Source organism: Periophthalmus magnuspinnatus, chromosome 17 (genome assembly GCF_009829125.3).
Source record: "Periophthalmus magnuspinnatus isolate fPerMag1 chromosome 17, fPerMag1.2.pri, whole genome shotgun sequence".
Taxonomy (NCBI): domain Eukaryota; kingdom Metazoa; phylum Chordata; class Actinopteri; order Gobiiformes; family Gobiidae; genus Periophthalmus; species Periophthalmus magnuspinnatus.
Window position 1 is genome coordinate 28,363,196 of NC_047142.1, and position 27,455 is coordinate 28,390,650.

General features: G+C 40.4%; 1 protein-coding gene across 2 annotated transcripts; it reads right to left on the bottom strand.

Moving 5' to 3' along the window:
- Window positions 1-13,617: 13,617 nt before the first annotated feature.
- Window positions 13,618-27,443, bottom strand: snap47 (synaptosome associated protein 47). 2 transcript variants are annotated; one of them, XM_055228517.1, is made up of 5 exons: window positions 27,194-27,443; window positions 25,833-26,339; window positions 22,748-23,250; window positions 21,525-21,649; window positions 13,618-15,957 (listed from the first exon to the last, which is right to left on the bottom strand). In XM_055228517.1, the coding sequence occupies exons 2-5, from the start codon at window positions 26,327-26,329 to the stop codon at window positions 15,811-15,813; spliced, it is 1,272 nt and encodes a 423-aa protein (XP_055084492.1). In that variant the 5' UTR covers window positions 26,330-26,339; window positions 27,194-27,443; the 3' UTR covers window positions 13,618-15,810. The 2 variants fall into 2 exon arrangements, with proteins under 2 accessions (XP_055084492.1, XP_033838410.1); XM_033982519.2 differs by having other exon boundaries at window positions 15,126-15,957; window positions 27,342-27,425.
- Between the last annotated feature and the right edge of the window lie 12 nt (window positions 27,444-27,455).

The following is a 27,455-nucleotide window of genomic DNA, read 5'->3' on the forward strand; positions in this document are numbered from 1 at the left end:
GATTATTGTAGTTGTCAGGAAACTGTTGAACATGTAATCATTTATTGTCCAAGATATCAGTTGCAACGTAGAATCTTAAAGGAAAGACTCCATCAGAATAGTATCCGCTGCAAAGTAAAAGACATTTTACAAGGATTTAAACAAGATTGTGTAGTCAGAGCAATAACAAGGTATCTTATTTCCACAAAACTGATAAAGAGGGTATAGAAAGACTATTGGGGTCGTCCCGGCCCACACTCCATACCGGATGGTGGCGGTAATGCACCATTTCTAGTTGCGTGCCAACCGCCATAAAACACTATTAGAAGAAGAAGAAGAATGTCATCAACGGCAGGCAGTCCAGTGCCTCAATGAGAACCAGACAGAAAACGGTGCGTGAGGAGTAAAAATCTGAGTTTGAATGCGTTGAGCACAAAAATAATCTTTATTATTGATAAGTAATGCTGTAATGAGTGTCCTATTTTAAGATTATTAATTTAGTTGTAGACCCAAGGATTGAGATTCAGATTCTCCATTCTGTGAAAACTGCAACGGCTCACGTAAAAAGACGGAAAGATGGAGCTGTGTGATGGCGTGAGTGCTAATTTAAAATTAATTCAATGTAATTGTTTAGAATATTTAAGAATGTTTTATTATTTTGTCACCAATCTTGTACATTTGTGATTTATTCAGAGGAGAGATAGCACTGTCCAGGTTTCTTCTGTGTGCTAAGTTGTTCTGGGCAGTCTGTCCGCCATTTTAACATGAGTTGAAGTTCACTGTTAAACTGTAATTCCATCTCTATTGTACCGTTGCTATTTGAATGTAAACTAAGTGGTGTTATTCCATATTTTGTTATAGGATAAGCCCACTACTGTTGTCTTTTGACTGTTGTCTTTTGTCCTATGGTTGTTTTTTTTTTATCTTTACTGTTAATTATTACAAAGAAACTGTTTTTTTGTTGTTGTTTTTTTTAAAGCCAAATCAAACCAAAATTTAATGCTGTAATGCTAGACAGTCGGGGAAAAAAAGATCCACATAAATTTTTTTGGAGTTGCTGGTGTCTGGTCCATTCATTTTACACCTGGCCACATATATGCAGTATGTGTATTTGTGCAGTATTTATACATGTGCAGTATGTATATATGTGCAGTGTATGTATGTATGTATGTATGTGTATATATATATATATATATATATATATATATATACACACAGACAATTTTTTTTTCTTTACTTTTCAGTTTTTAGTATATATGTGCAGTATTTATATATATGCAGTCTGTATATATATATATATATATATATATATATATATATATATATATATATATATATATATATATATATATATATATATATATATATATGTGGGGGTGTGTGTGTGGGGGGGGGTGTGTGTGTGTGTGGGGGGGGTGTGTGTGTGTGGGGGGGGGGGGGGGGGGGGTGTGCGTGTGTGTGTGTGTGTGCAGTCCATAAGGCCATATAGTAAGTCCATAAGTCCATATAGTAAGACTTTTTAATTCATAATGAACAAAGAATGTACAGAATGCTTCAGCCTTAGTACCCTACCCCCTGAAGTTGTGACCAACCCTGAATCATTATTAATAAAACTGCGCTCATACTCCACAGCTTTGACCTGTAATTTGACCTGTGCCACCGACTCGTCTCCATGTAGACAGCTAACTATAAAGGGCCTATATTCCTCTATTTTCTGATCTCTGTTCTAATGTTGCTTCCTCATCACAAACAGACCTGGAGTTGTGTTTTGTTTCATTCACACGTTTAACACAAACCCTGCATATTTAGACTAGACTAAACTGAAAACACTCTGTTCCACCTTGTGATGTGATGTGGTAATACAGGAAGTGCTCCACTGTGTTTTTAAACTCCATACACTTTCAGTAGGATCATTCAGATCATTTCAGACCTGGAATTGCCAATCTCTACTACACTAAAGTTAAAAGGAGCTCAAAACTATCACTTCATGACATCGCAAGGTAGAACAGAGCATTTTGAGCTTTGGAGATGTAGACGGACTAATAATAAAGTTTTACTCAAACATGTGTGAATTAAACAATACAGAACTCCAGGTATGTTTTTGAGGAGGTAACACGGCTTAAAGCTCATACGAGTCAATTTTTCATAATACAGGACCTTTAATGCTGTGTAATATTCTTGGTGAAGCAATATCTCCAGGGAAATGTGCATGTGTTTTCGATATGACTTGAAGACGTTTACAGTTAAAAGCCTTGACAGCATTTTGAACGGTGCTAGCAACTGACCAATCAAATCTTCCCTTATTCCTTCTGATCTGCCTGAACATTCAAAATTGTCCTCATTTTCTGCCATCCTCGCGATCTTAAAGACCATTAACCAGAGAGTATATAAATCTGTGACAAAACGGGTTGGGGGTCAACACTGTGCAACACTGGCATCACTCACTCGTAATTTACTGAAGGAGCTGAGTGTTTCCATTTGCATCGTCAGCCACTAAAAACAAGCATGCGGCAGGTTTCTGGGGGGCCCACTTGTAAAACGCACTGATGCGGTCCTCACTGGCCCCGAGCCTGACAACCTGTTTGGGGAAGTGTATAGATGGAGTTTTAATGAATACAGAATCCAGAAGTCGCGGAACTTGGAAAAATCTAAGATACTTGTAGCTGCTGGTATCCACGTTCAGCTCTGAGTTTCCACATTCAAACACACACTGTTGGTGTTGGTGGTTACTGTTACTGCGTTGTCATTATTTTTAAAATATAGCACTATTTTAGGTGTTTGAAAAATGACTTTGCCCAAAAGTGTGATCGTATTTCAACCAGGAGAGACTTAAAGGCGCACTCTGAAACATTATCCTCTTTGTGCAATACTTAAGTCACTTTACGAAGATGTTATATTTTAGTTTATTTTTTAAGTATATTTTTAAAATTATTTTAAACTATTTATCTATTATCTTGTTTTATTGCATGTACCATTTTCCTTCTGTTCTTTAACTGTGCGGTGCAACTGGAATTTCCCCACTGTGGGACTAATAAAGGCATATCTTATCTTATCTTATTTGTCTCCATTCAGATGTCCTTGATTTGACTGGAGTGTTGCACATTAAAAGTCCTATATCACACAAAGTGACTCTTGTAGCTTTACGTTATGTTCCCTCCTCAAAAACAAACCTGGAGTTGTGTTTTGTTTCTTTCACGCATGTTTGAGTAACACTTTATTATTATCTATCTATCTACATCTTCATAGCTTAAAATACTCTGTTCCACCTTGTGATGTCATGAAGCATTAGTTTTGTAGTTAACAGCTCCTTTTACCTTTAGTTCAGGAGAGGTTGGCAATTCCAGGGCTGAAATCATCCAAATGATTCTAGTGAAGGTGTGTGGAGTTTAAAAACACAGTGGAGCACTTCCTGTACTGGGTTTGGGTTTGTGTGTTAAACATGTGTGAATGAAACAAAAGACAACTCCAGGTCTGTTTGTGATGAGGAAACAACATTAGAATGCAGATCAGAGAATAGTGTCACATGGGACACTTAAGCTTTTTATCTCCATGTAGAAAAGCAGAAGATGGGGAAAGATAAAGCATTTACTTTACTGTAAAGGCTTTGGAGGATTTCAACAAACAGACAAGCTCACAAACAAGCTAACAGACAAGCTAACAGACAAGGTAACAGACAAGCTAATAGACAAGCTAACAGACAAGTTAACAGATGAGCTAAGACACAAGCTAACAAACAAGCTAATAGACAAGCCAAAAAAAGACAAGTTAACAGACAAACCAACAGGCAAGCTAACAAACGAGCTAACAGAAAATCTAATAGACGAGATAACAGACGATGTAAGAGATAAGCTAACAGACGAGTTAATGGACAAGCTAACAGACAGGTTAAAAGACAAGCTAACAAACAAGCTAACAGACAAGCAAAGAGACAAGATAACAAACAAGCTAACTGAGGAGTAGATGAAGAGGCTGAGGAGGCTGATGGTTCTGCTGCTGCGGTGGAGGATAGAGAAGTTAATAATAATAATAATGTATAGGCTTTAGAGGATTTGAACAAAAGTAACCTACTTTGAACAGAAACAGGAAGAAACGCTGTGAAAAATACTGTCTCATTCAGTATATGGCAGCTTCAGCTTCATTTTAATAAAGGGAAATATTTGGTGTGTACATTGATACTTACACAGAGTTCAGGTAGGCGGCTCTATGGGAATTTTAGGTTTGCTTTGGCTGCAAACATTTTGTGATAGGAATGCCAGAAACCCAAAGAGCATCTCCAGAACCAAAGAAAACATAAGCACAAAAGCATATGATATCATCACGCAGCAACATCTGGGAAAGTACCCATCAACCACATTGAAAAAAACATCTAGAACTATTCACGAGGAGATGGGAACCCAAACAATGTGTGAACAGGGAATTTTGTACCAGTAGAAAAAGACTAGTATAAGTACAATTTGAGGTACACATTCAGATGGAGGAGAAGCTAGCTACAGTACTAATAGCATTAGCATAAGATGTATTTATTTCAGAAGTGAACTGTGTACTCCACATATATAATCAATCCAGTTTATAGCATCTTTAAAACAACTTGAGCTGAACCAAAGAGCTTCATATAAAAATCGCACGATACACAGGAACAGAACAATGAACAATGAAGGTACAGTAAATAGTTTAATGCCATACTGTGGAACATTTCAGGTAAAGCAATAACATCTCCATGGAGAGCGAGAGTGCTTATTTTGAGTGACGAAAAATAACAATATATAATTTAATTTTAATATTTCAAAATCACAATAATCTTCCAATTTAGAACACAAATAAAATACACTTAAATTAAATACTTAAATAAAGGCATGCAGAGCCAACGTATAAGGATGAAAGAGCGCCATGCGGCTCCGGAGCCGTGGGTCGCCGACCCCTGAACTAGAGTCACTTCATCCACTGCCCCAGACAGAAGACACATTTCACTAAATGTGGGGCCAACACGGACAAAAGGTTTACAAATACAAATCAACTATTTTGGATTCACATTTTGTCTTACAGTAAGTATTTTTTTAAGTATTAGATAGACCATATTCATTCATTGAACTGTACTTAATCTGCGCTCAAAATAATCTGTAGTAAGCACTAATACTATTAAAAACTCCATGTTTGTTTGGTGTGTCAGATAATGTCAGATCTTTTGGCATCTCCAAACCCCCTGGTCGGACTCAAGCACCTTTCCTTCCAAGAATGTTTTCTCCCAGTTCAAGCATTAACCAACAGGCCCTTATTTCCTGAAACCAGAGACTCCCTGAGCAAAAGGAAACCCAGCAACACCTGCGCGAGCTAAAGTCCAGCCAGGACGCGAGGCTGGGACTGGGACACAGCCGAGAGCAGCTTGTTTGGTCAGTACATCTTACACGGTTGCACCGTTTGCATTTCACAGCCGGGTGTGGAAAGATGGTGGAAACGTGTAAATACTGACATCATACCAGCATGACACAGGTCATGTTACTATATAATACATAAATCAACTTTGACAGGAACTTTTAAAATAGTGTGTTGCGTTCAGGTGAATGAAAATATGCATACATCTTCCGCAGCATAATGGTGGCAGGTAGAATACAAAGACACGGTTATGGTTTGGTGTGGAACAGCACAGTTTAGACAGAACATTTAATCTAGAAAGAAGCATTTTACATTCTGTACTAAACCCCACCAATGTCCACCATAATAGATTTATCTATAACAAACGTTTCACACCAAATAGAACATACATATATAATACCAGATCTAAACTCAAACTTTGACCTTCATCGGGGCTTAAGATTGTCTAAAATGAGACTTATGTTGAGTCAAACATCACCTCCAGCATTCGGCTCCAGTCAAATGAAGCTCATCAAGGCTAGCGGCTATAGCCGAGCCGAGTGCCATATTTGGAATTACGACTGCGAGTATCATAGCAACCAAAGAGCCAATCCGGAGTGAGGCTGTTGAAGGTAACACCTCTTCTTGCCCACACCACTTGTTTAGCAGGAAACGGGAGCTTAGCTGTCAATGCTGTCAATCAAACCTGTTGCTAATGCTAGCGGGAGCAACCTTGGGGAAAGAAGGTGCGTGATTTGTCTGTTATTAATGTTAATATCTTGATTTACAGACACAATAGTAAAATTAAAAAAAAAACGGAGTGGGTTTAATGCAAACATTTTAAGGGCAAAATGACGAGTCTGACAGCAGCAGTTACACCAGAGCCAGAGTGGATGGAGCCAGAAGCGCGCCCATGATCACTTCCTATTTGGAACCTTAGTAGGTTAGCTTATGTCTATATATATATATATATATATATATATATATATATACACACACACTGGGGGTGTCTCAATTTGCCAAAATGCCTTTAAACACACCATTCAAAATGTGCATCGAAGGGCAGTTACGTAACTTCCAGCGTGACAAGGCCTGTCTCATGTCAATGCACCCGACGAATGCGCACAACAAACGTGCCCTTCCGGCGTTTCCACGGAGATTGGCCGTAACCAAAGCGTACATCCATACACACTTTACGCAATGCTATATCCCATCATGCACCGCGCCTACACAAAAAAGAGAAGAAAATGGAGTGTGCTGCACAATACACATTTCAAATGTTCATACTGGTTTACCTCATCTACAATAGTGTGACATGAAATCGTTAAATCTGAATAAAGATTTGTACAGGCTGTGTGTTTACACTGGCATACATTGAATAAAGGAATATGAAGTTATTCCTAGACAATAAGAAGAATACATTATTATAATTTGAAATTATTATTGCAATAATAAGAATAATGTAAGAATGTTTGTTTCTTGTGTAAACGTCAAAGAGACTGAAACATAAAGTCAGAAGGGTTTAATGAGTTCCACACAAGTAAAGTGAACAATGAAGCAATGGACTCTCCAGAAAGGATAGGTGGAGAACCCTGGGTTATAGGGTTCCCCAATGTGTGGGTGTGTGGTTGTGGGTGTGTGTGTATGTGTGGGTGGGTGTGGTGTGAGGAGGGTCCTTCTAATCCACATGGCATCTTCATAAGGGCCACGCTGGTCTGCAAACATCTTCATTAGTTCCCATACATTCCATAGGTCTGCACCCCCTGGTGGGCACTTGTCATTTACCTTAGCATTAGTAAATCAAGATACCAGTTTGATGTAGTGCTGCACTGCTAGAAAATACTTCACAATAATAAGATGAAATTAACTAGCATGGACTAGAAGGTAAACAGCGCCCTCTACTGGTATGAAAGTAGTTTAGCCACAGATCAAATTAAAACTGTCCCAAATACTGAACCGTTAAACTGCAATATCTCACTTTATGTACAACTAATAAGTGTTCTCTGGTTTATAGACTACGAATATAAAAATGATATTGTTATTACGTTTTAACAAGGCATATTTTGTTAAAGTTATGAAGTAGCTACAAATGGGAAAAAATCACTTCAAACGTTATATATGCCTATTGATATTCAAAGAGAAAGATTTATTCCTTACTCCCTTCAATCTAAACAGAAATAAACGGCTGCAAGGGCAACACCTTGATTGTTCTTCTATTAAATAATAAATAATTAAAAATAACGTACGTCACGTACATATCATACACACAAAGACAGTAGTGGAAGTACGGTCCGTGGTGTAGGCCTGTCCCATTTCGGCAAGATGAGAGGGCTACCCATTTTTGGCCAGGTATTTCGAACGATACTTCGAGGAGTATTTCGAAGGGTACCTTTGAATGGTGCTTTTGGCAAATTGAGACACAGCCATCTACTGAAGGATTTGTCTATAAATAAAACACAACACTCAAACTGCAGTGGGCCCGCTAACCACTAGAGGCAGTGTGTGCACCACTCGCGGAACATGTGCCAGAGGCTGAGAAACCAGAACCAACAATTAACTGCAGTTTATTTAGCTCAGGGGTGTCCAAACTTTTTACAAAGAGGGCCAGATTTGGTGAGGTGAAAGTGTTTGGGGGCCGACCATTCGGCCTGATCATTTTTGAACCATTAATATTAAACGCAAATTAATTATTTAATTGTTTGTTGTTTTTTTTTCTTTTTATTGCAAATGGCTTTCACCTTTCAAAAACAAAATTAATGTAAAAAAGTAAACATTTAAACTGTGGCTTTGATAATCACAATAAAATAAATTCACTAAGATTTTAGGATTTATTCACCTCAGAAGGAGAACAAATAACTTGCACTAATGTGAAGGGTGAAACTGAGATCTAAACTGTAGTAAATAAACCAGGCCTGGCTCAAAGACAGTGATTTTGATGTGCAACGTGTCACACAGGTGACAGTCAGTTAGATTTGTCCTCACACAGTTCTTGTTAAAGTTCATTACCAAGAATGTCTTCTCACACAAATATAACCAAACAAACTCAGCATTTTCTTAGCAAAGGTTTGAATTTCTTTAAACTTGTCTTTATCCAGTTGGTGATAAAAGTCAATGAGCTTGAACATGTGTATGTTACACTGGTCAACAGTGCTGACGGGCCACACATAATTATTTTTATTCCAGATGCTGAGGGCCAGTGGAAATTTGTATACGGGCCGCAATTGGCCCCCGGGCCGGACTTTGGGTATGCCTGATTTAGCTCAACTCTTTTATATACAACTTAGCTAAGGCTAGACAGGCCGGTGCATGTAGCAGTTAGCGGTTGAACAAGAACAATTTGCCTGTTCAGAGCCTACGTTCAAAGTAACTAAAGCAGACAATTGTGCAAGAAAAGGTTATCCAAAGCAGCACTGATGGGCAGATCAGATATTATGAACTATACCATAATCTTAAGCACTCAGTAACAAGCTGCTTCTCATGCAGTCATTGTTCAATACAAAATTTATACTTTATAGTCTATAGTAAAAGTTTTGGTTACTATTTCCACTGTGAGAAAGTCCATGGCTAACCAAACACTTCATGTTGTCAATAGTACATGATTTGAACATTTTTTTGTAACAGCCACATCAAATCAATAACATCTGCATGTTTTTACCATCTAAAAAGCTTTACAAAAATCAAAGGTATACTGTTAAAACCAGACTTAGAGAAACTTATCCATGCATTTGTCTCCAGTAGGTTAGACTACTGTAACGGCCTGCTCACTGACCTCTCCAAACGAGCCTTAAGGCAGCTGCAGTACATCCAGAATGCTGCTACTTGGATCCTGAATAGAACCAGGAAGTACAAGCATATAAGCCCTGTGCTCAGGTCTAGAGCCAGGAAGTACTTCACACATGCGTCCTGTGATCAGGTCTCTGGCTCCTGTGGCTCAGAGAATAGACTTTAAAGCAGCTCTGCTTGTGAACAAGTCTCTCCATGGACCAGCACCAAAGAACATCTCCCACATGTTAGAGCCACATAAACCATCTCACACTCTGAGGACTTCAGGGACCCGCCTCCACTGTACTCCTGCTTTAGCCCTGGTTTAGTCCTGCTTTAGCCTTGGTTTAGTCCTGATTTAGCCCCGGCCTCCTGCTGGTCCCAGAGTCAGGTCTAAACATGGGGAATCAGCGTTTGAGTTTTGTGCAGCTAAAACCTTGAACAGTCTTCCTGAAGATGTGAGATAGGCCTCTTCTTTGACAATGTTTAAATTCAGGCTTAAATGATTCTGTTTAGCTGTGCATATGACTGAAAGGGTTTTATTCTGCCTCTTACTTTTTAATGTTAATTTTATGATGATTATTTATGTTTTGATATGTTGTATTGTGATTTGTGTTTTTCTTCTTCTGTGAAGCACTTTGAATTACTTTATATAAGGCTTGTGCCATACAAATAAACTTGCCTTGCCTTTGTGTTTTTACTGTTACATATCTGATTCCATTATACATTATTTTTCTTTTGGCTGCTCTTCTGTGGAAACTTTTTGTTTTGAATCTATGTAGGAAAAAGTACAATATATCACACTGACAGTGAAATTTACAGATTAAGACTTGTCTGTTTTCAGTTTTCAGGACATTCATTGACTCTGTCTGCGCCCGCACCAGCCTTTGAACGCCACAGCCTCTGAGCACCACAGCCTCTGAGCGCCACAGCCTTTGAAAGCCACAGCTTTGGTGCCAGGGCCAAGCAGGAGTTGACTGATTAACCATCACTGTAGACACGCTACTTAAAAGACGGCGCAAACCACAAACCCTGATCACGTAAACACTGTTTGAAGCCAAGGCCAGCAGAATCCCCCCTGTCTCCATACCATCCGCAGTTAGGCAGAGTCGGCTCTCATGTATCTGTGGTTGGACACCACTGCCGCCACTTCCTCCTTGTGCAAGGCTGCTTGAAAACCACGCCACTGTGAGCTGTTTCCTCAACTTTTTTTTTTCGTTTTTGAGCGACTGGAATTCACATAACCCTGTGGTTTTGCTGCCGGAGTTTGGGATTTCCATAATCTCAATGTTTATCACTTAAATCAACAAAAATAAGTCCGGTGGAAGCAGAGGCGTGCGTGCCATGTCAAAAGTAGACGCCTCCTTGGTGTGGGTTTTACCAGTGTGGCACAAGTTATGTTAGAATTACATAGCAATCCCATTCAAAGTAAACTTAAGCAACTGAGGTGTTTTTACATCAAAAGGGTGAAAAGATGCTGTAAATATGAGGAAGACATACACTGTATATATAAATGGACATAGCTAACCTGCTAGCCACCATCGACTTTCTATTGAAAAACAGTGTCGCCTCTCTCTGTAACTGCTGCTGTCAGACTCGTCATTTTGGTCTTAAAATGTTTGTATTAACCCGCTCTACATGATCCTGGGGTTTTTATTTCACTATTATGTCTGTAAATCAAGATATGAACATTAATAACAGACAAATCAGGCGCCTTCTTTCCCCGAGGTCACTCCCGCTACTGTTAGCAACAGGCTTTGGTTGCTATGATATTTGAGATCTGAATTCCAAATATGGAACTGGGCAACAGATTAGCCGCTATAACTGCTAGCCTTGATGAGATTCATTTGACTGGAGCCGAATACCGTGGGTGACATCACTCTCACTTAGTCCACTTCTTTATACAGATTATGAGGAACAGATTTTTTAAGTTTTCTACACGACGGCGGGTGCTCCTCCTGAACAGGAGAGAACCTTATGGTTTGGTTGCTTCAGTAACTGTTATGGCCATAACATCTGATCATTACCCGATTTCTGGAGTTAACAGATTATTCAAATGTCATGTAAACTGTTACAGGGAGAACAGTGACTCATTTGGTAGAGCCACTGATCGGTTCGAATCCTGCTCTCAATATAAACATCATAGTTGAGCAGTCAGATACACTCAGACAGATGAATACTGTCGTTGTGTCCTTGGGCAAGACACTTATTCACCTCACCCCCAGTGTCTGTGTACACTGGTGTATGAATGTGTCTGTGAATGTGTGTGTGAATTGGTGAGTGGTTCCTCGATGTAAAGTGCTTTGAGCCTCGAAGGTGAAAAGGTGCTGTATAAAAATGTGATAATTTGCATCTAATGTGATTTAAAACATTATTTTAAAATAAACTGCCTGGTCAAAAAAACAGTCGGCACCAAAAAAAGGTAACATTAATATTTGATTGGACCACCTTTAGCTTTGATTATCCACTGATTATCCACATTATCCACTGGCCAGGCAGTGTACATTTCCTAATGCAACAGTTATTCTAAAGATGAACTGATTTACAGACACCAGATGTTTTGATTATCTCAGTGACACAGCTAAAGCTTTTGTGTTTTTCATGCACATTTACCAGGTGTCTCATGAGGACGGTCACGTACTTGTGGCAGAGTTCTGTTCCTGTGCAATGTGGTGGTGTCGTTAAAGAGATGTTTATTGTTCTTTATTTTGTTTAACATTCCTAATAGGCGCCCCAATTTACCTTCTTTGTGATAAGCCCTGGCCCACACTGACTGAGGAAAAGAAAGTGGCCCACTTTAATCCACCAAGGCCCCTCCCACAACTCAATCAACACAAAAATACAGGTTTTGAGGTGTGCTTTATTTTCAACACACATTCACTTTTTACAATATCTGAGCAATGACCTCTGAATGATCTGGTCAAACTTCCTTATTTACTATCAGGGACTCACACAGGCCAAATAAATGGAATCATGTTTTATATTGACGTAACCAGAGTTGACAGGGAGGTTAGCTGATGCCAAAGGGCAAAGTGCCAAAACTGATGTAAATAGACCGCTTCAAAATACGCCAAGCACAACACAGTGACCACCAGCATGGGACAACTAGCATCCATTTCCAGTTAGCGCATTTTCATTAGCTTCTTTTTGCTTCTTGCTAACTACGGTGATTGGTATAACACATCTGCCTTACACCCATGTTATAATTTAAGCTTAAAATTTGGCTCCTTTTTACTCCTACAGACGAATGCTTTATTTCCTTTGCACTCAATAACTTTTGTTGGTTTTTGGATTTAATTGTCGGTAGATGCCAAGACGCTACTGATCCCACAGCTGAAGCGTTTGCCCATTATAATTTCAAAACATACAATAAAACTGTGGAAGCGTTACAAACCTTTTTCGAGTGATAATTTTTCTATAAAACACAGACCGAAGTGAGGCTGAGATGAAGCAGCAGATCTTGGTTCTTGCGTCAGACTGGGTGGGCAGAGCAGAGAACAAATGTGAAAGGTCCTGTGCGTTATTCAAGCTTTTGGAACTACTTTTTGTGTGACTTGGCATCATTTTTTTATTTTTTATTTCACATTCCTGAACTTAAAACAATGCATAATTAGCAGTTTTGCCACCTGCCGCCATATTAGTTCCAGCTGCTAATGTAAACAAATGTAAAGGCCTGCAATAACTGACCAAAAGTGGGACAAAACACTAAAACTCCAACAAAAAACACATTTCAAATAGAGTAGGTAAACTTGGCAGGGTCTGGACAGTGAAGAGGCAAGGGGCGGGGTCTGGAGGACTAGAGGGGAGAGTGAGGAGGCAGGAGGGATGGGGTCTGGAGGATTAAAGAGAAGAGTGAGGAGGTGGGGGGGCGGAGTCTGGAAGACTAAAAGGGAGAGTGAGGAGGCAGGGGGGCAGGGTCTGGAGGACTAAAGGGGAGAGTGAGGGGGCGGAGTCTAGAGGACTGAAGGGAAGAGTGAGAAAGCAGGGGTGGCGTGCCTGGACATGGAAGCAACAGTGTGATTTGTCTAACAGATATCCACGCTTCAAGCTAAATGGTCATGGTCACATTTTTATACAGCGCTTTACAACAAGGAACCATTGACACATTCATACACCAGTGTACACAGATGAGACAGACAGGGCGAGGTGGATTAAGTCTTGCCCAAGGACACAACATCATTTATCTACCAATGATGTTTAGGTTGACCCTGCAGCCAAGGGTTTGCAATCAGAAACACCTGACTTTAATTAGGACAGTACAGTGTGATGTCACATAGTGCTTGAAATCACAAAAGCCACTGGAGACAGCACACACTCAGATTTTGTTATTTTTAACCAGACAGCTGCAAATTTACATAGTTTGCACAAAAATGGCCCATAAGGGACTAGTAATTTGGAACAGTAGAGAATGTTATTAAAACATCAGATCTGCAGTTCAGATGCAAAAAAAAAAAAAAAAAAACTCACGCTAAAACAGCTCAGTAAATGTAAATAAGAAAAAAAAAAAAAAAAAAAAAAACAATATATAAACGCTATTTATTTATTTTATTTGTATGTACAGGCAAAAAACAGTGAAGTAAACAACCAAAACATCCAACACATAGATAAATGCAGTTAGCACGAGTTAATTTATCATTATAAGCATGTGGCACACGGTGAATGGCATCGCACATGAACAACATGAAAACCTTCTTTGGATGTGACTTGGTATCAAATGTAAGGTGCTGTAAGCCTAGAGACAATACACAAGGCTTGTATAGTATTTCCGCTTAACAGAATTTCAATATTTGACAGTATTGCAAAGTGAAATGTGGACAGGCAAACGATTCAGGTGACGACCCGGAAACAGTTATGAGACAGTATGATTGTTCCTTATTTACAGAACAGAAATGTATAAAAAATGCAATTTTGACAAATATTTGGGGGCTTGGGGCAAGAAACCTCACATGGACCCCTCCTCCAATACAAATGAATAGGAAGAGGGTCTAATTCTGAGCCCCTAAGACCCTGGGGCCTGGGACAACAGACCCCTTTGTCCCCCCTGTCGTCTCCCCTGCGAACACAAACCGTCAAATTCAACCCGATCAAAAGTGCACAGGTAATCTCTCCGGCTTTAGTCAAACCAAAAGCTTTTTTTTCTGATATTGAAATCAAATTAAATAAATATAAAAAGTTGAAAAAGGGATTTTTTTCTGTTTTAAATGTCAGCAGCATGTGCTCAGAGGGGCGCTCAGATCAGACCACAGCTTTATGAAATGATTACCTGGATGCTATTGTGACTTCATGATTGACTTGAACGAAAAACCTGGCGTATAAATGACAATATCGTGTCTATATATATTAATCATATAAAAAAGCAAGTGCATACAGAGTCCTCATTTCTGTTGTAATCATGATCCGAAGGCAGATTATCAGCCGTTGTCTCTGAACATGGAGGGAGATCCAAACAAATTTTGTTTATTCTAAGTCAGAGTACTGAGTTTAAGTTTAAATATATAAAACTATTTTTTTTAAAAAACAGCAAAAATTAAATAAACTTAGTCAATTTTTTTTTTATGTGATACTGGAACCTCAACCAAGACTTTTACAGGTTTTGGTCAATATTGCCCCCCTCTCCCAATAAGGCAGTTCATCTTTGACCCAGACAAAGAAATAGAATCATACCTAGTCTAATCAACCCATTAAGATGCAATATGTGACTGATACTGGGCCCTCCACCTGCTTCTCTCCATGTTAATTCAATGGCATTATCTGTGATATTCCACAGTATGACATTAAACTTATCTGTCTCGGTGGATATAAGCAGGTGATGTCCCGAGGCTGAGTTACAGATCAGAGCTGTACAAAGGTGACTTCGATTACAGTGAGAATGCATGTTTTCAAGATACTTTTGAGAAACAAAATATCTCTAATTGGAAAAATAAATAAATAAATGTTAAACGTTTAAAGTTTAAAGAACAACAACAACAACAACAGAATTAGCATTGTTGTTGAGCTTGCTCTTGAGTACATTTGCTTTGGTATCTCACATTTTAAAACTTAAAATAATGGCTTTGGAATGAGGCATTATTTTCCAGCTTTGGCCTCCCCATACTCAAATCAGGTGTAGCGCTCCATCTACTGGCAGTAGAGAGAATGACCCTGTGGAAAACAATCTTTTCTAATGATAAAAATGGCCGACATGTCGATGTAAGCACACAAAGGTGAGGAGCGCCATTTGATTTATGGACCCTGGACTGCACGGGGTCTCTACGTCTGATATAACAATACTGGGAAATTAGTTTTGTGAGGAAACAAGGCTATAACATTATTAAAAGCTCAATTTTGTGTTAATAATATGTATTAAGATCATACTCTCGAACATTTTAGGCAATGGGAAAACATCTGTTGAGACGAGCAGGCGGCAGACACTCCACCAGAAAATGTAGATAGTGCCCCTTTAATTATTATATTTTATTTTACTTACTTACTAAATAGACATGTGGTTGTTAAATTGTAGGCTTTAAGCAAGATCCAGAAATCTTTGCCTTTCTAACCCACAAAGTCCCTTAATCCTTCACATATGGACGAGTAAACACCTCTACACTAGGACAGCATATCCGGGGTTCGTTCAGAGCGTTTCCGGGTTTAGTTCAGAGAGTTTCCGGGCTTGGTTCAGAGAGTTTCCGGGCTTGGTTCAGAGAGTTTCTGGGTTTGTTTCAGAGAGTTTCTGGGCTTGGTTCAGAGCAGTCTCTTGATGCGGCTGGTGTGCTTGCCTATCTGCATGGTGGTCCTGTCTGCTGAGTTGGTCAGAACATCCAGGACCTCATCCTGCCTCTCCAGCTCCGTCTCCGCCTCCAGGACCAGACTTTTCAACTGCTGCAGCATCTGGCAAAATAAACAGTACACACTTGTGTTTACATTTGTGCTCTCTGACCCAATTAGACCCAGCAACCGCAACGCAACTGAACAAAATGTACACATTCTTGACAATTGAAAGCTTTGGCATCAGGCTCCCAGTTCAAATTACACATATAGTAAAGAACAGAAGATGGAACAATTAGAGTCTCCTCAAGTTGCTGTAATGAAAATATTTCTGTTCATATATAATATTTTAAGAAAATACAGATAGTGATTTTTGGCAGCCATTTTGATGATAGTTCTCGGTTAATATTAATTTTGTTTTGGCTTAAAATTTTGACTGTTGCCCTTAATTTACCTTATACGGGGTGATAACACTGATGAGCAAAGGGCATCTGAGGTTTAACAGGAAACAAAAGGTGTAGAGACAAAGGAGAAAATGAGAACAAACTGAGGCCCATCCATCCATTTTCTTCCTTTTACGTGGCCCCCAGACGCTTCCTCCAGCTTCCCCAGTGGGACCCCAAACCGAAAGATATTGTCCTTCTAACATGTCCTGGGTCTATCCTCGCGACCTCCTCCCCGTGGGACAAGAACATCTCTGCAGGGAGGCGTCCAGGAGGCATCTGGAACAGATCCCCAAGCCACCTCACCTGCTCTGCTCTGCGTGGAGGAGCAGTGGCTTTACTCTGAGCTCCTCTGACTGACTGACAAACTGAGGTCTAAATATATATAAAATGTTTTTAGCAAGTGGCATGAAAAACACCTAACTGAATTGATGCAAGATATAAGTCTAATCCCATACTGTGGAACATTCCAGGCAAAAACACATCAGTGGCTAGAATGTGAATCTGTAATTTGTATTTTTAACTTGGGGTCATCAACACAGAAATGTTCCAATTCTATACTTTTATTTTATTTATTTTTTTGGAAGATGGAGACAAAAGTTCAGAATCAAACTCTGACACAAATTGACCTAAATGAACCCAAGGCCAACAAACTGGAAATAATATTCTTTTTTCTGGCTCCATGGACTAGTTTGTTTTGTTTTTAAACAAAATCTTTTTGTTGTAGAATAAACATCAGTACAGGACTGGACACATGGACTCTCATTATAATAGTGTTGTCCAGTCCAGTCTGAGTATAAATGCTTCTATTGTAGGGAGTAATATACCTCTGACGATGCAGGCTAAGATAACAATGACTGCGCTGGCAGTGAATGCCTCAGTACAACACTGAAATGGAACGGCCAAAATGGTAAATGGCTTTTTCTACCTTCAAAGCTCTCAAAGCACTTAACACCATTTCTCTAACACTTTTAAATTCAGAAAAAAAAGTCCTCAAAACATTGCAAATAACAGGACACTGACGCCCATGAACAGATGCTGTCGCTCCCAAACTACTGTATATGTTATGGTTGATGGACTGCCCCAAATGTATTCTAATGTGCCAAACTGTAGCCGACCATCACGGCTTCAAAAATAATATTGTGTTCTGCTTCACACACACGTACGGTACACAGTATGGACGTGAGGTCAGCTGCAGCAGTCAGTGTTATGTTATGGTTTAATTTGCCCTGCGATGACGTCAACACACCTTCATGAATATTTTTAGCTTTTGCTTATAAATCAATCGCTAAAGAACTCCAAGAAAGTGGCTAACGCAAACATTTAGGCTGGAGGAAAAAATGTATAAAAACATGTTCTTATTTGCCAAGTTTAGTTTAAAGTTTAGGGCATAAATAAAACCTAAAAGTGCCTCGTCATCCATTGGAGTGACCCCGTTTGCACTGGTTAAAGGGAATGATACCAAACGTACTAGAGAGCTTGAAAAGTGAATATTTGCCAGAGCACTTAAGCCTCCACGGCGGTCTGTAGATGGTAATCTGGACATGAATTATATTAAGAGCAGGGCGTGTTCGCAGCTGTAGCATTAGGGCCCGACCAGACCACTTTGAAGTCAGGAGCCATTATCACGTCCTCACAGTGCGCCATTTATAAGCACAATAGACAAGGCAGAAACATGGCTGACTCAGTGTTGTCGTAGAGAAGAGTGTTTAAGATGTGAGGCAGTGACCCGAGGTGGCTCACATTAACATCATACCATTATCTGTGGAGATTTAATAAAACAGCTAATTAAATGTCAAAGGGTTACAAGAGATACAGGGCCCTTGCTAAGGCACTGGTTTTATGTTGCAATGGGAAAGAAGGAAACGGTGTGGTTCTCAAACTAGAGTATGAAAAATTGTTAAACACAGACTGTATAAAGATGAACTAAGTGAGTGTGACGTCACCCACAGCGTTTGGCTCCAGTCAAATGAAGCTCATTGAGGCTAGCAGTTATAGGGGCCAATTTGGGTTCCATATTTGGAATTCCAATCAAGAGTATCATAGAAACCAAAGAGCCAATCTGGAGCGAAAATATTGAAGACCCCTTCCCATCTGCACCACTGGGCAGATGGGAAGGGGCCTCGATGGAGCTGTAAATGCACCCATGAGCACTTACAGTTTGGAATGCAGCGGCTAGCAGGTTAGCTACGTCCATTTATATATGCAGTCTACAGTCTATTATAAAGCATGAGTACACTGACCAGAACTGAAGAAGCTTCTTGGAGGAGCAGCCAAACATCTTCACTTTTAAAGTTTTTGTCCAGTTACAGAATTGAATTTTTCTTGTGGCTTGGCTCAAACCTGGATGACTGAGGGACACAGACATGTTCTTTTATTGCCTCAAAACACACGTAAACATGAGTGAACTCACTTCTCCACAGATGTGACCTGTAATTTGACCCAATAGTTTTACCTGCTTGCCTCCATGGTGATAGACAGGCTGTATGTCATACCGTGGAAGAAGTATCACCATCTCCATGGAGAGAAACAGGTGACGCTCCACCAGGAAAGTTACAGAGTGTGACATTAAGATGACTGCTCCAACGACAAAACCTGCGGCTATCACTTTCACACCAAGCACCACTAAATAAAAGAGCTGGCTTTCTGAGTACCACCAGGTCTAAACCAGGTCTATAACAGACTATTTCCAGGTCTAATGTAGGACTAAACCAGGTCTATAACAGGACTTATTCCAGGTCTAATCTAGGACTAAACCAGATCTACACCAGGTCTATAACAAGACTATTCCAGGTCTAATTTAGGGATAAACCAGAGCTAAACCAGGTCTATACCAGGCCTATAACAGGACTATCAAGGTCTAATCTAAGGCTAAACCAGGTCTAAATCAGGTCTATAATGGGACTAATTTAGGGCTAACCTGATCTAAACCAGGCCTATAGCAGGACTATTCCTAATTTAGGGATAAACCAGGTCTACAATAGGATTATTCCGGGTCTAATTTAGGGATAAACCAGATCTAAACCAGGTCTATAAGAGGACTATTCCAGGTCTAATTTAGGGCTAAACCAGATCTAAACCAGGTCTACAACAGGACTATTCCAGGTCTAATGTAGGACTAAACCAGGTCTATTTTAGGGCTAATTTAGGGCTAATCCAGGTCTAACCAGGTCTAAACCAGGTCTATAACCAGGTCTAAACCAAGTCTAAACCAAGTCTAAACCAGGTCCTATAACAGGATTTTTCCAGGTCTAATCTAGGACTAAACCAAGACTAAAAATGGACATCATTTCCATTTTAGTTCTAAAGAAGGTTATAAATGTGCATAAAATGCACTGTAAATGAGACACGCCCACATTCTGAGGAGCTGTGCGAGTGCCACCTGAAGCTCACGTCCTAGAGTTTGAGAAACACTGTACTAAATCATTAGTGCTGCATAACATGCCACTGGCTTTACACTGCTCATCTCCACCACATCCACCCAAGTGCAGTGTAGTGAAACGGTGAATGGAAAGACACTGGTGAGTTTGTCCAAACAACTGACCAAGCCTCTTTTCCTGTCGTAAAATGTGCACGGCCTTCGGTTTGAGGTCTCACCAACATGTATTTAACAGAGACCGGATCAAATATAGTCAAGTCAAAATCATATTAACAGTTGGTTTGGGAAAAAATGATCAAAATACATGTTGCTAGAGCAGTGGTCAGACATGAGGCAGCTTATTTCCAATGTAAAAAGATTCAATAATAAATCAGATTTTTTCCACATTTACAATGCTTTTGGCGGCTCCGCCCATGTTTATGCACAAGTGCTCCCGGGAATCACTATTACCATTTATTTAGTGCATTATTTTATTACGGTTTTAAAGATGGTTTGGATGTTTGGACGATATTTGGACTTTTTAGGGTATCTGGTATCGGCCTTAAATCTGCAGCACAGGCTGATATTTTGCCAAGAAACAATAAAAGAAAAATTTTATCCACTTCATCCGATTCCTGATGGACACTGCCTTATACGTGTCTGACCAGAACTGAAGAAGCGGATGAGCTGCGAAACGTCTTCACTCTAAAATTTTTTGTCCAGTTACAGAATTAAATTTTTCTCTCACTATGGAGCGCACCTGGAGCGACTGAGAAATTACACAGACTGCTAAAATCCACAGCTTTATATTAACACTTTAATACAAAAACATCGCTGCACAAACATGACTACAGCTCTCTTATAGGTTTGTAATTTTTTTTTTAAATGGGCTCAGGGGGAGTTTGTACTAAGTTTATTTCATATCATGCGAGGAAAATAACCAAATCGGCCCCTGCTGTGGATTCTAAACAATCATGAAAAATCACATATCGCTCAATCTCTGCAAGTTATATAGACGGTTTTGGTCATATTGTGATTTGGTGTGTTATGTCGACCTCTCCTGTTGCAACTGACCTCATAATGTGTCTGGAGAGGACAATAACTTAACCCTTCTAAACCTGATGCCAGTTTGAACCCACTGAGGATCCACTCCGTTTTGAATATTATATTTAAGTATTATGACTATTACTACTATTACTATTACTACTACTACTGCTAATACTACTACTACTACTAGTACTACCACTAGTACTACTAGTACAAGTATTACTACTACTGCCACTAATAAACAGGTCACTGAAGCAGCAAAACATTTAAAATTCGCCTTGTCCAGAGTCGGTGTGCTCTGATACTATCCCATTGAGTGTTATTCACACCACACATTAACAAATAATAAAATACAAAACACTAAATAACATGTACATGTAATGTTTAAAGAAGCACTGACCTTTCTGTTTGGGAGACCTGTTCCTGCTCATCTCCATGAAGATGTTATTTCTTTAATTTGAATTTCAGTATGGCATTACTTCTACTGGCATTAAACTACTTCACTTTGGGTGAAAACATGCATTTTTATAAGAGGGCTTGCCTCTCCACTGATCTGACCTGTAACCTGTAAAAATGTATTCCAATTTTCATCCTTCCTATCGATCAGTTGTGTTCGTTTATTAAAACCAAATTTTAAAAAATCAGTATTAATATGCTGATAAACAATGCAGACTGTTAGTCGCCGGAGCTGTAGAGCTCTAGATTATAAACACCTGAGTATAGAACTGTTAAATACACATCCATTTTAAATGACACAAACTCTCATCAGAGTCGTACTGTCTCCACACCGCTCCCCTCCAAGTCTGTCCAGTAGGGGGCCACTGTGAGTCCCTGTGGCTCACCTGTTTGAGCTCCTGCGCCTCCTCCTGGCTCACACTTTGGTGCTGGACATGCACCTGCAGCTGGGACAGTCCTCCTCCAGCGGGGACCTCCCCAGGCAACTCCGAACCCTGGCCCCGGAGTGGACCTGGTGGGAAAGGCCAGAGGGCGAAGGGCAGTGGGTGAAGGGCACATGGCAAAGGGCACGGGTTGGGAGTTGTTCATGAGGAGAGCAGACCCCACCCTCACACACACGCATATGTTTCAGAGGAACAAATACAAATGTGCAAAAGAACATTTAGTTCAGCCACAGCTTTGCTCTGGAAAATATTGCTAATTTTGTTCTGCTGCCACACTCTGGACAAATGTATCAATGGCAGGCAGATGTAAACTTTAAGTGTATTAGTTCTAAAGTAGGTGTAGGTGTTTTTGTACAATAAATGTATAAGATCAACAATCACTTTATGTTCATGTGTAACAGACTATACATACAGACACTTTTCAGACTTTGATTTAAAAATTATTCTATCTTAAAAATGTAGCTCAAACTAAAATCTAAAAGTGTCCTTATAAAATGTTCAAATGTTTATGTAGATATTGATGGTTAAAAAAAAATATATAGATAAATGTATCATTGTTCTACCATACCACTGTATAACAGTAAGCTTCAGTGTATTTGGATCATAGACTGTATAAAGACGTAGACTGAGTGAGTGTAACGTCACCCACAGTGTTCGGCTCCAAATGAAGCTCATCGAGGTTAGCAGTTGTAGGACTAATTTGAAGCAACCAAAGAGCCAATCCAAAGTGAAGGTGTTGAAGGTAACGCCCCTTTCCACCATCACCATTGGTTTAGCAGGGGGCAGTCGCTTAGCAACACTGTGAATCAAACCTGTTGCTAACGCAAGCGGGAGTGACCTTGAGGAATGAAAACGCCGCATTGATCTGGTATTAATGTTCCTATCTTGAGTCACAGTCAAAATAGTGAAATAGGATCATGTAGAGCAGGTTAATATGAACGTATTTAGACCAAAATGACGAGTCTGACACCAGCAGTTACAGAGAGAGGGGACAGAGTTTGTCAATATAAAGCAAAATGGAGTCGATGGAGCAGGAAGCTCGCCAATGAGCAATTACTATTTGGAACATGGAGGCTAGCAGGTTAGCTACGAGCATTTATATATACAGTCTATGGTTTGGAGTTTAGTGCCTACAATGTACACATGTATTAATTTGAACACCTTACCTTGAAGCGCCCCCTGTGGGTCAGTTGGAGATGTGACAGGAGTTGCTTTGAACACGTTGTATTCAGGGCTAAATTCCACTTTCTTTTTATACTGCATTTCCAGCACCGCCATGGCTTCGGGCATCTTGGCCGACAGCAGCCTGAAGCAGATATCTGGCCTCCCAATGAACCTCTGTTTGATGCTGACCTCATAGGGGCTGTGCACTCGTATCTCGTCCACCTCACTGCGTTCGAAGCGGTGAAGCAGTGTGCAGTTTGTGTCTCGCACTTCCACAGACGACACTAGCACCAGGAGGCAGCCAGGTTTGAGGTCCGAATCCGCCCCCTTAGACACCACAGCAGGGATACTGCTGATGACCCTGTTCCGGACCGGGCCTCTGTTAGCCGCTGCAGCCGCTGTGGAAGCTGCCCTCGCTGCGTCCTCTGCCTTCGCCTCCTGCTGAAGCTTCCAGGGGAGTTTCCCAAAAGGCCACCATGACGGGGACTCCAGCTCAGACAGAAGTCTGGAACAGGACCAAAAATTCAAACCTGTTTATTGTGGAAAAACAATATCACATTATTCCATCAGTCCAAAACATGAACGAGGTGCTCCAAGTAACTTTTCTTGTATGGGCTCCTTGTCTCCATGGATAAGTTATTACTTTGCTTGGACTGTTCCATAATAATTTATTATTTATTTTATTCACAAACAGATGTTTTATTGACGAAAAATACTCAATCAATAAAACACTGTAAGCAGTCATGCCTCTCTTCTTCTTTCTTTCTTCGACTTTTAATGGTGGCTTGCATCCAGAAAGTCATATTACTGCCCCCTATTGACACTAAGAAAATTAAATCCTCACATTCAATACAGTTTTTATAAAAAAAATTAAAAAAATGAATGAAAGAATTTCTTCCATCTCTTCTGCAACCCCAGGTGTTCCCAGGCCAGCTCAGAGACATAGTCCCTCCAGCGTGTCCTGGGTCTTCCCTGGGGCCTCCTCCTGGCGGGCCATGCCCGGAACACCTCCCCAGGGATCCATTGAAGAGGCATCCAGAACAGATACCTTAGCCACAACAGCTGCTCCTCTCGATGTGGAGGAGCAGCAGCTCTACTCCGAGCTCCGCCCATTTCGGCCGCTTTTATCTGCAATCTTGTCCTTTTGGTCATTACCCAAAGCTCATAACCATAGATTGACCAGTGAATCGAGAGCTTTGCCGTTTGGCTCAGCTCCTTCTTCACCATAACACTCCGCTACAGCGACCGGACGCTGCACCGATCCGCCTGTCAGTCTCGTGCTCCATCCTTCCCTCTCTCATGAATAAGTTGGGAAATAATAATTCCCTCACTTGAGGGACTCACCACGCACCCAGAGAGGGCAAGCAACCATTTGCCGGTTGAGAACCAGAGGCCGTGTGATAGTCCTCCTCCTTGGCCTCCTCGAACTCCTCCCAACCTCGACTTTTGCCACGCTTGGCCGGCCAGTACTCGTCAGCTGCCTGAGGAGTCCAACAAGCCAAAAAGGCTTGATAGGACTCCTTCTTCAGCCTGACGGCATCCCTTTCTTCCAGTGTCCACCATCGGATTCGGGGGTTGCCGCCACGTCAAGCACCGCAGACCTTATGACCACAGCTACAAGTAGCTGCATCAATAATAGAGGCAGAGAACATGGCCCACTCAGAATCCATGTCTCCAACCTCCCCAGGATCTGGGAGAAGGTCTCCCAGAGGTGTGAGTTGAAAACCTCCCTGACAGAGGGCTCCGCCAGACATTCCCAACAGACCCTCAGAGTACACTTGGGTCTGCCAGGTCTGTCCGGCTTCCTCCTCCGCCAGCAGATCCAACTCACCACCAGATGGTGATCGGTTGACAGCTCTGCCCCTCTCTCAGCCGGAGGTCAGATGACACGACAACAAAGTTGATCATGCTCCTCCGACCTAGGGTGTCCTGGTGCTACGTGCACTAATGGACGCCCTTGTGCCTGAACATGGTGTTCGTCATGGACAAGCTGTCACTAGCACAGTCCAATAACAAAACACCACTCGGGTTCACATCAGGGAGGCTGTTCTTCCCAATTACGTCCCTCTAGATGTCATTGCAGTCTCCATGCAGTCAAAGACAAAAGTGCAAAATCAGTTATAACATAACTAACAAATTAAACATAATTCATAAATGTAAAATACATTGTCATTCTCATTGTGGGTAAACTGTCACAGTGGATCTTTACTTGTTGCCTATAACTGCTATTGCTGCTGTCACATGTTCCTGTATTTGCCAGTGTCTAACCTTGCTCTGCCACTGCCTCGATAGATGGCCACGTAAAAATACCCCACAATGTGCAAGAATAAATTAGCTGTGCACACAAACATATACAGTGTTCCAGTGTTGTGTTGGTTTGCAGTCAGCAGAAAACGTGTGTGTATCAGACATGATTACAAAGGCCATTAATCACACACTGAAGGCTCTGGTGTTCATGTGCTTTGATGCTGTCCTACTTGGTCCTGCTATTCTTATCACGCGGAACAAATTAAAAAATACAAAACAAGTAATGTGGTGAAGGTGCACTAACCTTTCTGTTTGGGGGAACTGTACCTGCTTGTCTCTATGGAGATGTTATTTCTTTATTTGGAATGTTCAGTATGGCATTAAACTACATAGCATTTATTTCATTTTGTTTTCTTTTTATTGCTTTAAATACCTTCACCACATGCATTTTTATGAGAGGACTTGCCTCTGAAATGATCTGACCTGTAACTTGATCTGGAAGCATCATCTCATCTCCACTGAGTTAACTTTAATGCTAATAACAAGCAGGTGCAACTCCAGCAGATGGTGCACTTTTCCGAAACCCAGCATACTGCATTCAAGGATTTTTAAAAATGTCCACAAAACAAATGTCTTTATTATTATAGAAACCCCTTTAAAAGGTATACGTAGGTCTTGAGAGTCGCGCAGAACTGCAAAGATCACTCATTCACTAGTGAAATCAAATATCTGCTCAAAAGTCAAATATAAAAGACAGCACGCTCCTCATACAGTCTCATTAGAGTAACTGTAATTTGTCATTCATTAATAACAAACTGTAAAATCATTTGAGTGACTTACTTATCAGCCACATCCAGGTCGGAGTCCATCTTCTCCAGTCCCTGCATCATGTTATCGAACTGTTCCCCCTGATGACTAAGAACCCTACCAGTGTCCTCCAGCCTTCTCTGGGCCCCCGCCATTAGATTAATCAGCTGTCTCCCTTTAGATGGCTGGCTCTCTGCTCCTCGTGTATCAGTGTTGGACGAAAGCAACCGCTCTCTCCAAAAATGCTCCAAAACATTGTACACTACCAGCCTGTTCGGTTTAAGCGAGCCAAACCAGTGCTTCACGTTGCCCTCCTCGAGTATGGTCAGGGTGCTGAAGATGAAACTAGAAGTCTCCATTTTGATTTCCATGATTCTGGAGAGTTGAAAGCTGGCAAGGCTTTCTTTACTCTGGTTAGAGATGAAACGTACCATGGTCCTCGTGAGTGATAATATACCACTTTCCCATCGCTTCTCAGTGTTCAGGTAATACGAGCTGGGCCAGCTGTGAATCGCAATGTCCTTACTCATCTTGGACCACCTATGAATATAAAAAGAAAAACAATACATTTGTAATCTTATATTTTTTTAAAGTATTTTAGTTTTTCAAAAAGTAGAAATGAAAACAAACAAAATTAAACTACCTAGAGAGAATTATAGTCTGATTTAGTCTAACAATAGGCAGATTTTGGCAACTGTAGTCAAGTCAAAATACAGTAAGAAACAAACAAACAAACAAAAAAATCTGAGAATGAAAATACATTTACGAAATGTTTATGCTATTTTAGATCACTATCTCTCCAGAGGATTATGTAATTTTGAAAATACAATTGCAAAGAATTCAGAGTTAAGATTCAGTTCAGATCAGTGCTGTGAATCAACAGAGACGTTCTGGTAAAATAAAAGACAACTATAACTAAAAACTATATGATGAATGATTGTGTTCATAAGGTTTACATTAAAAAATAAGGTTATAAGTTATATATTATGTCAGAAAATGCAACATAATGACAGTGAGTGATGAAATTAAAAGAATTTAGAGTAATGAGACATAAATATTGTTAATGGAAATACTGGGATAATAGGACTGGGCCCATTTCTTGGTACGGATGGAATTCCATTTAAAGATTTGCTTTTTGATCTTGATCAATACATGTAAATCATGGCATATTATCCACCCAAAATGTCACTTACATCCCTCTGGTTCTCAGGCCTTACGTTTACACAACAGTCTCAACTTTGTTTTTTTGTGTTTTTTTTTTTTTTTGTTTTTTTACTTGCTTGACCCACTTAGCTTTGTAGGAAGAAAACAACACAACACGCGATCTTAATTAACACTATTTTCTAACACACAGTTAAAAGTATTCAGACTATTCAGACCCAGATCAGACTCACTCCAGTGTAAAGCAGCCGATCAGACACACAGGAGCAGAACAGTTCAGTGATGATCTCCCGATTTTTCTAGCCGCATAACGCGTCTTAAAACGTCTTTCTAACACGTGTCGTTCATTTAATTACTATTGTTTTGAAGTTTCCGATTTACCCCTCAAAATTCAGCAAGAGAACATTATGTTTTATCGGTCCTCCAGCCTTTAGTTGTTCGCAAACTGTGCCCCACGATACGAGTGTTTATTACGGAAGTGACGTCAGGGCAGGG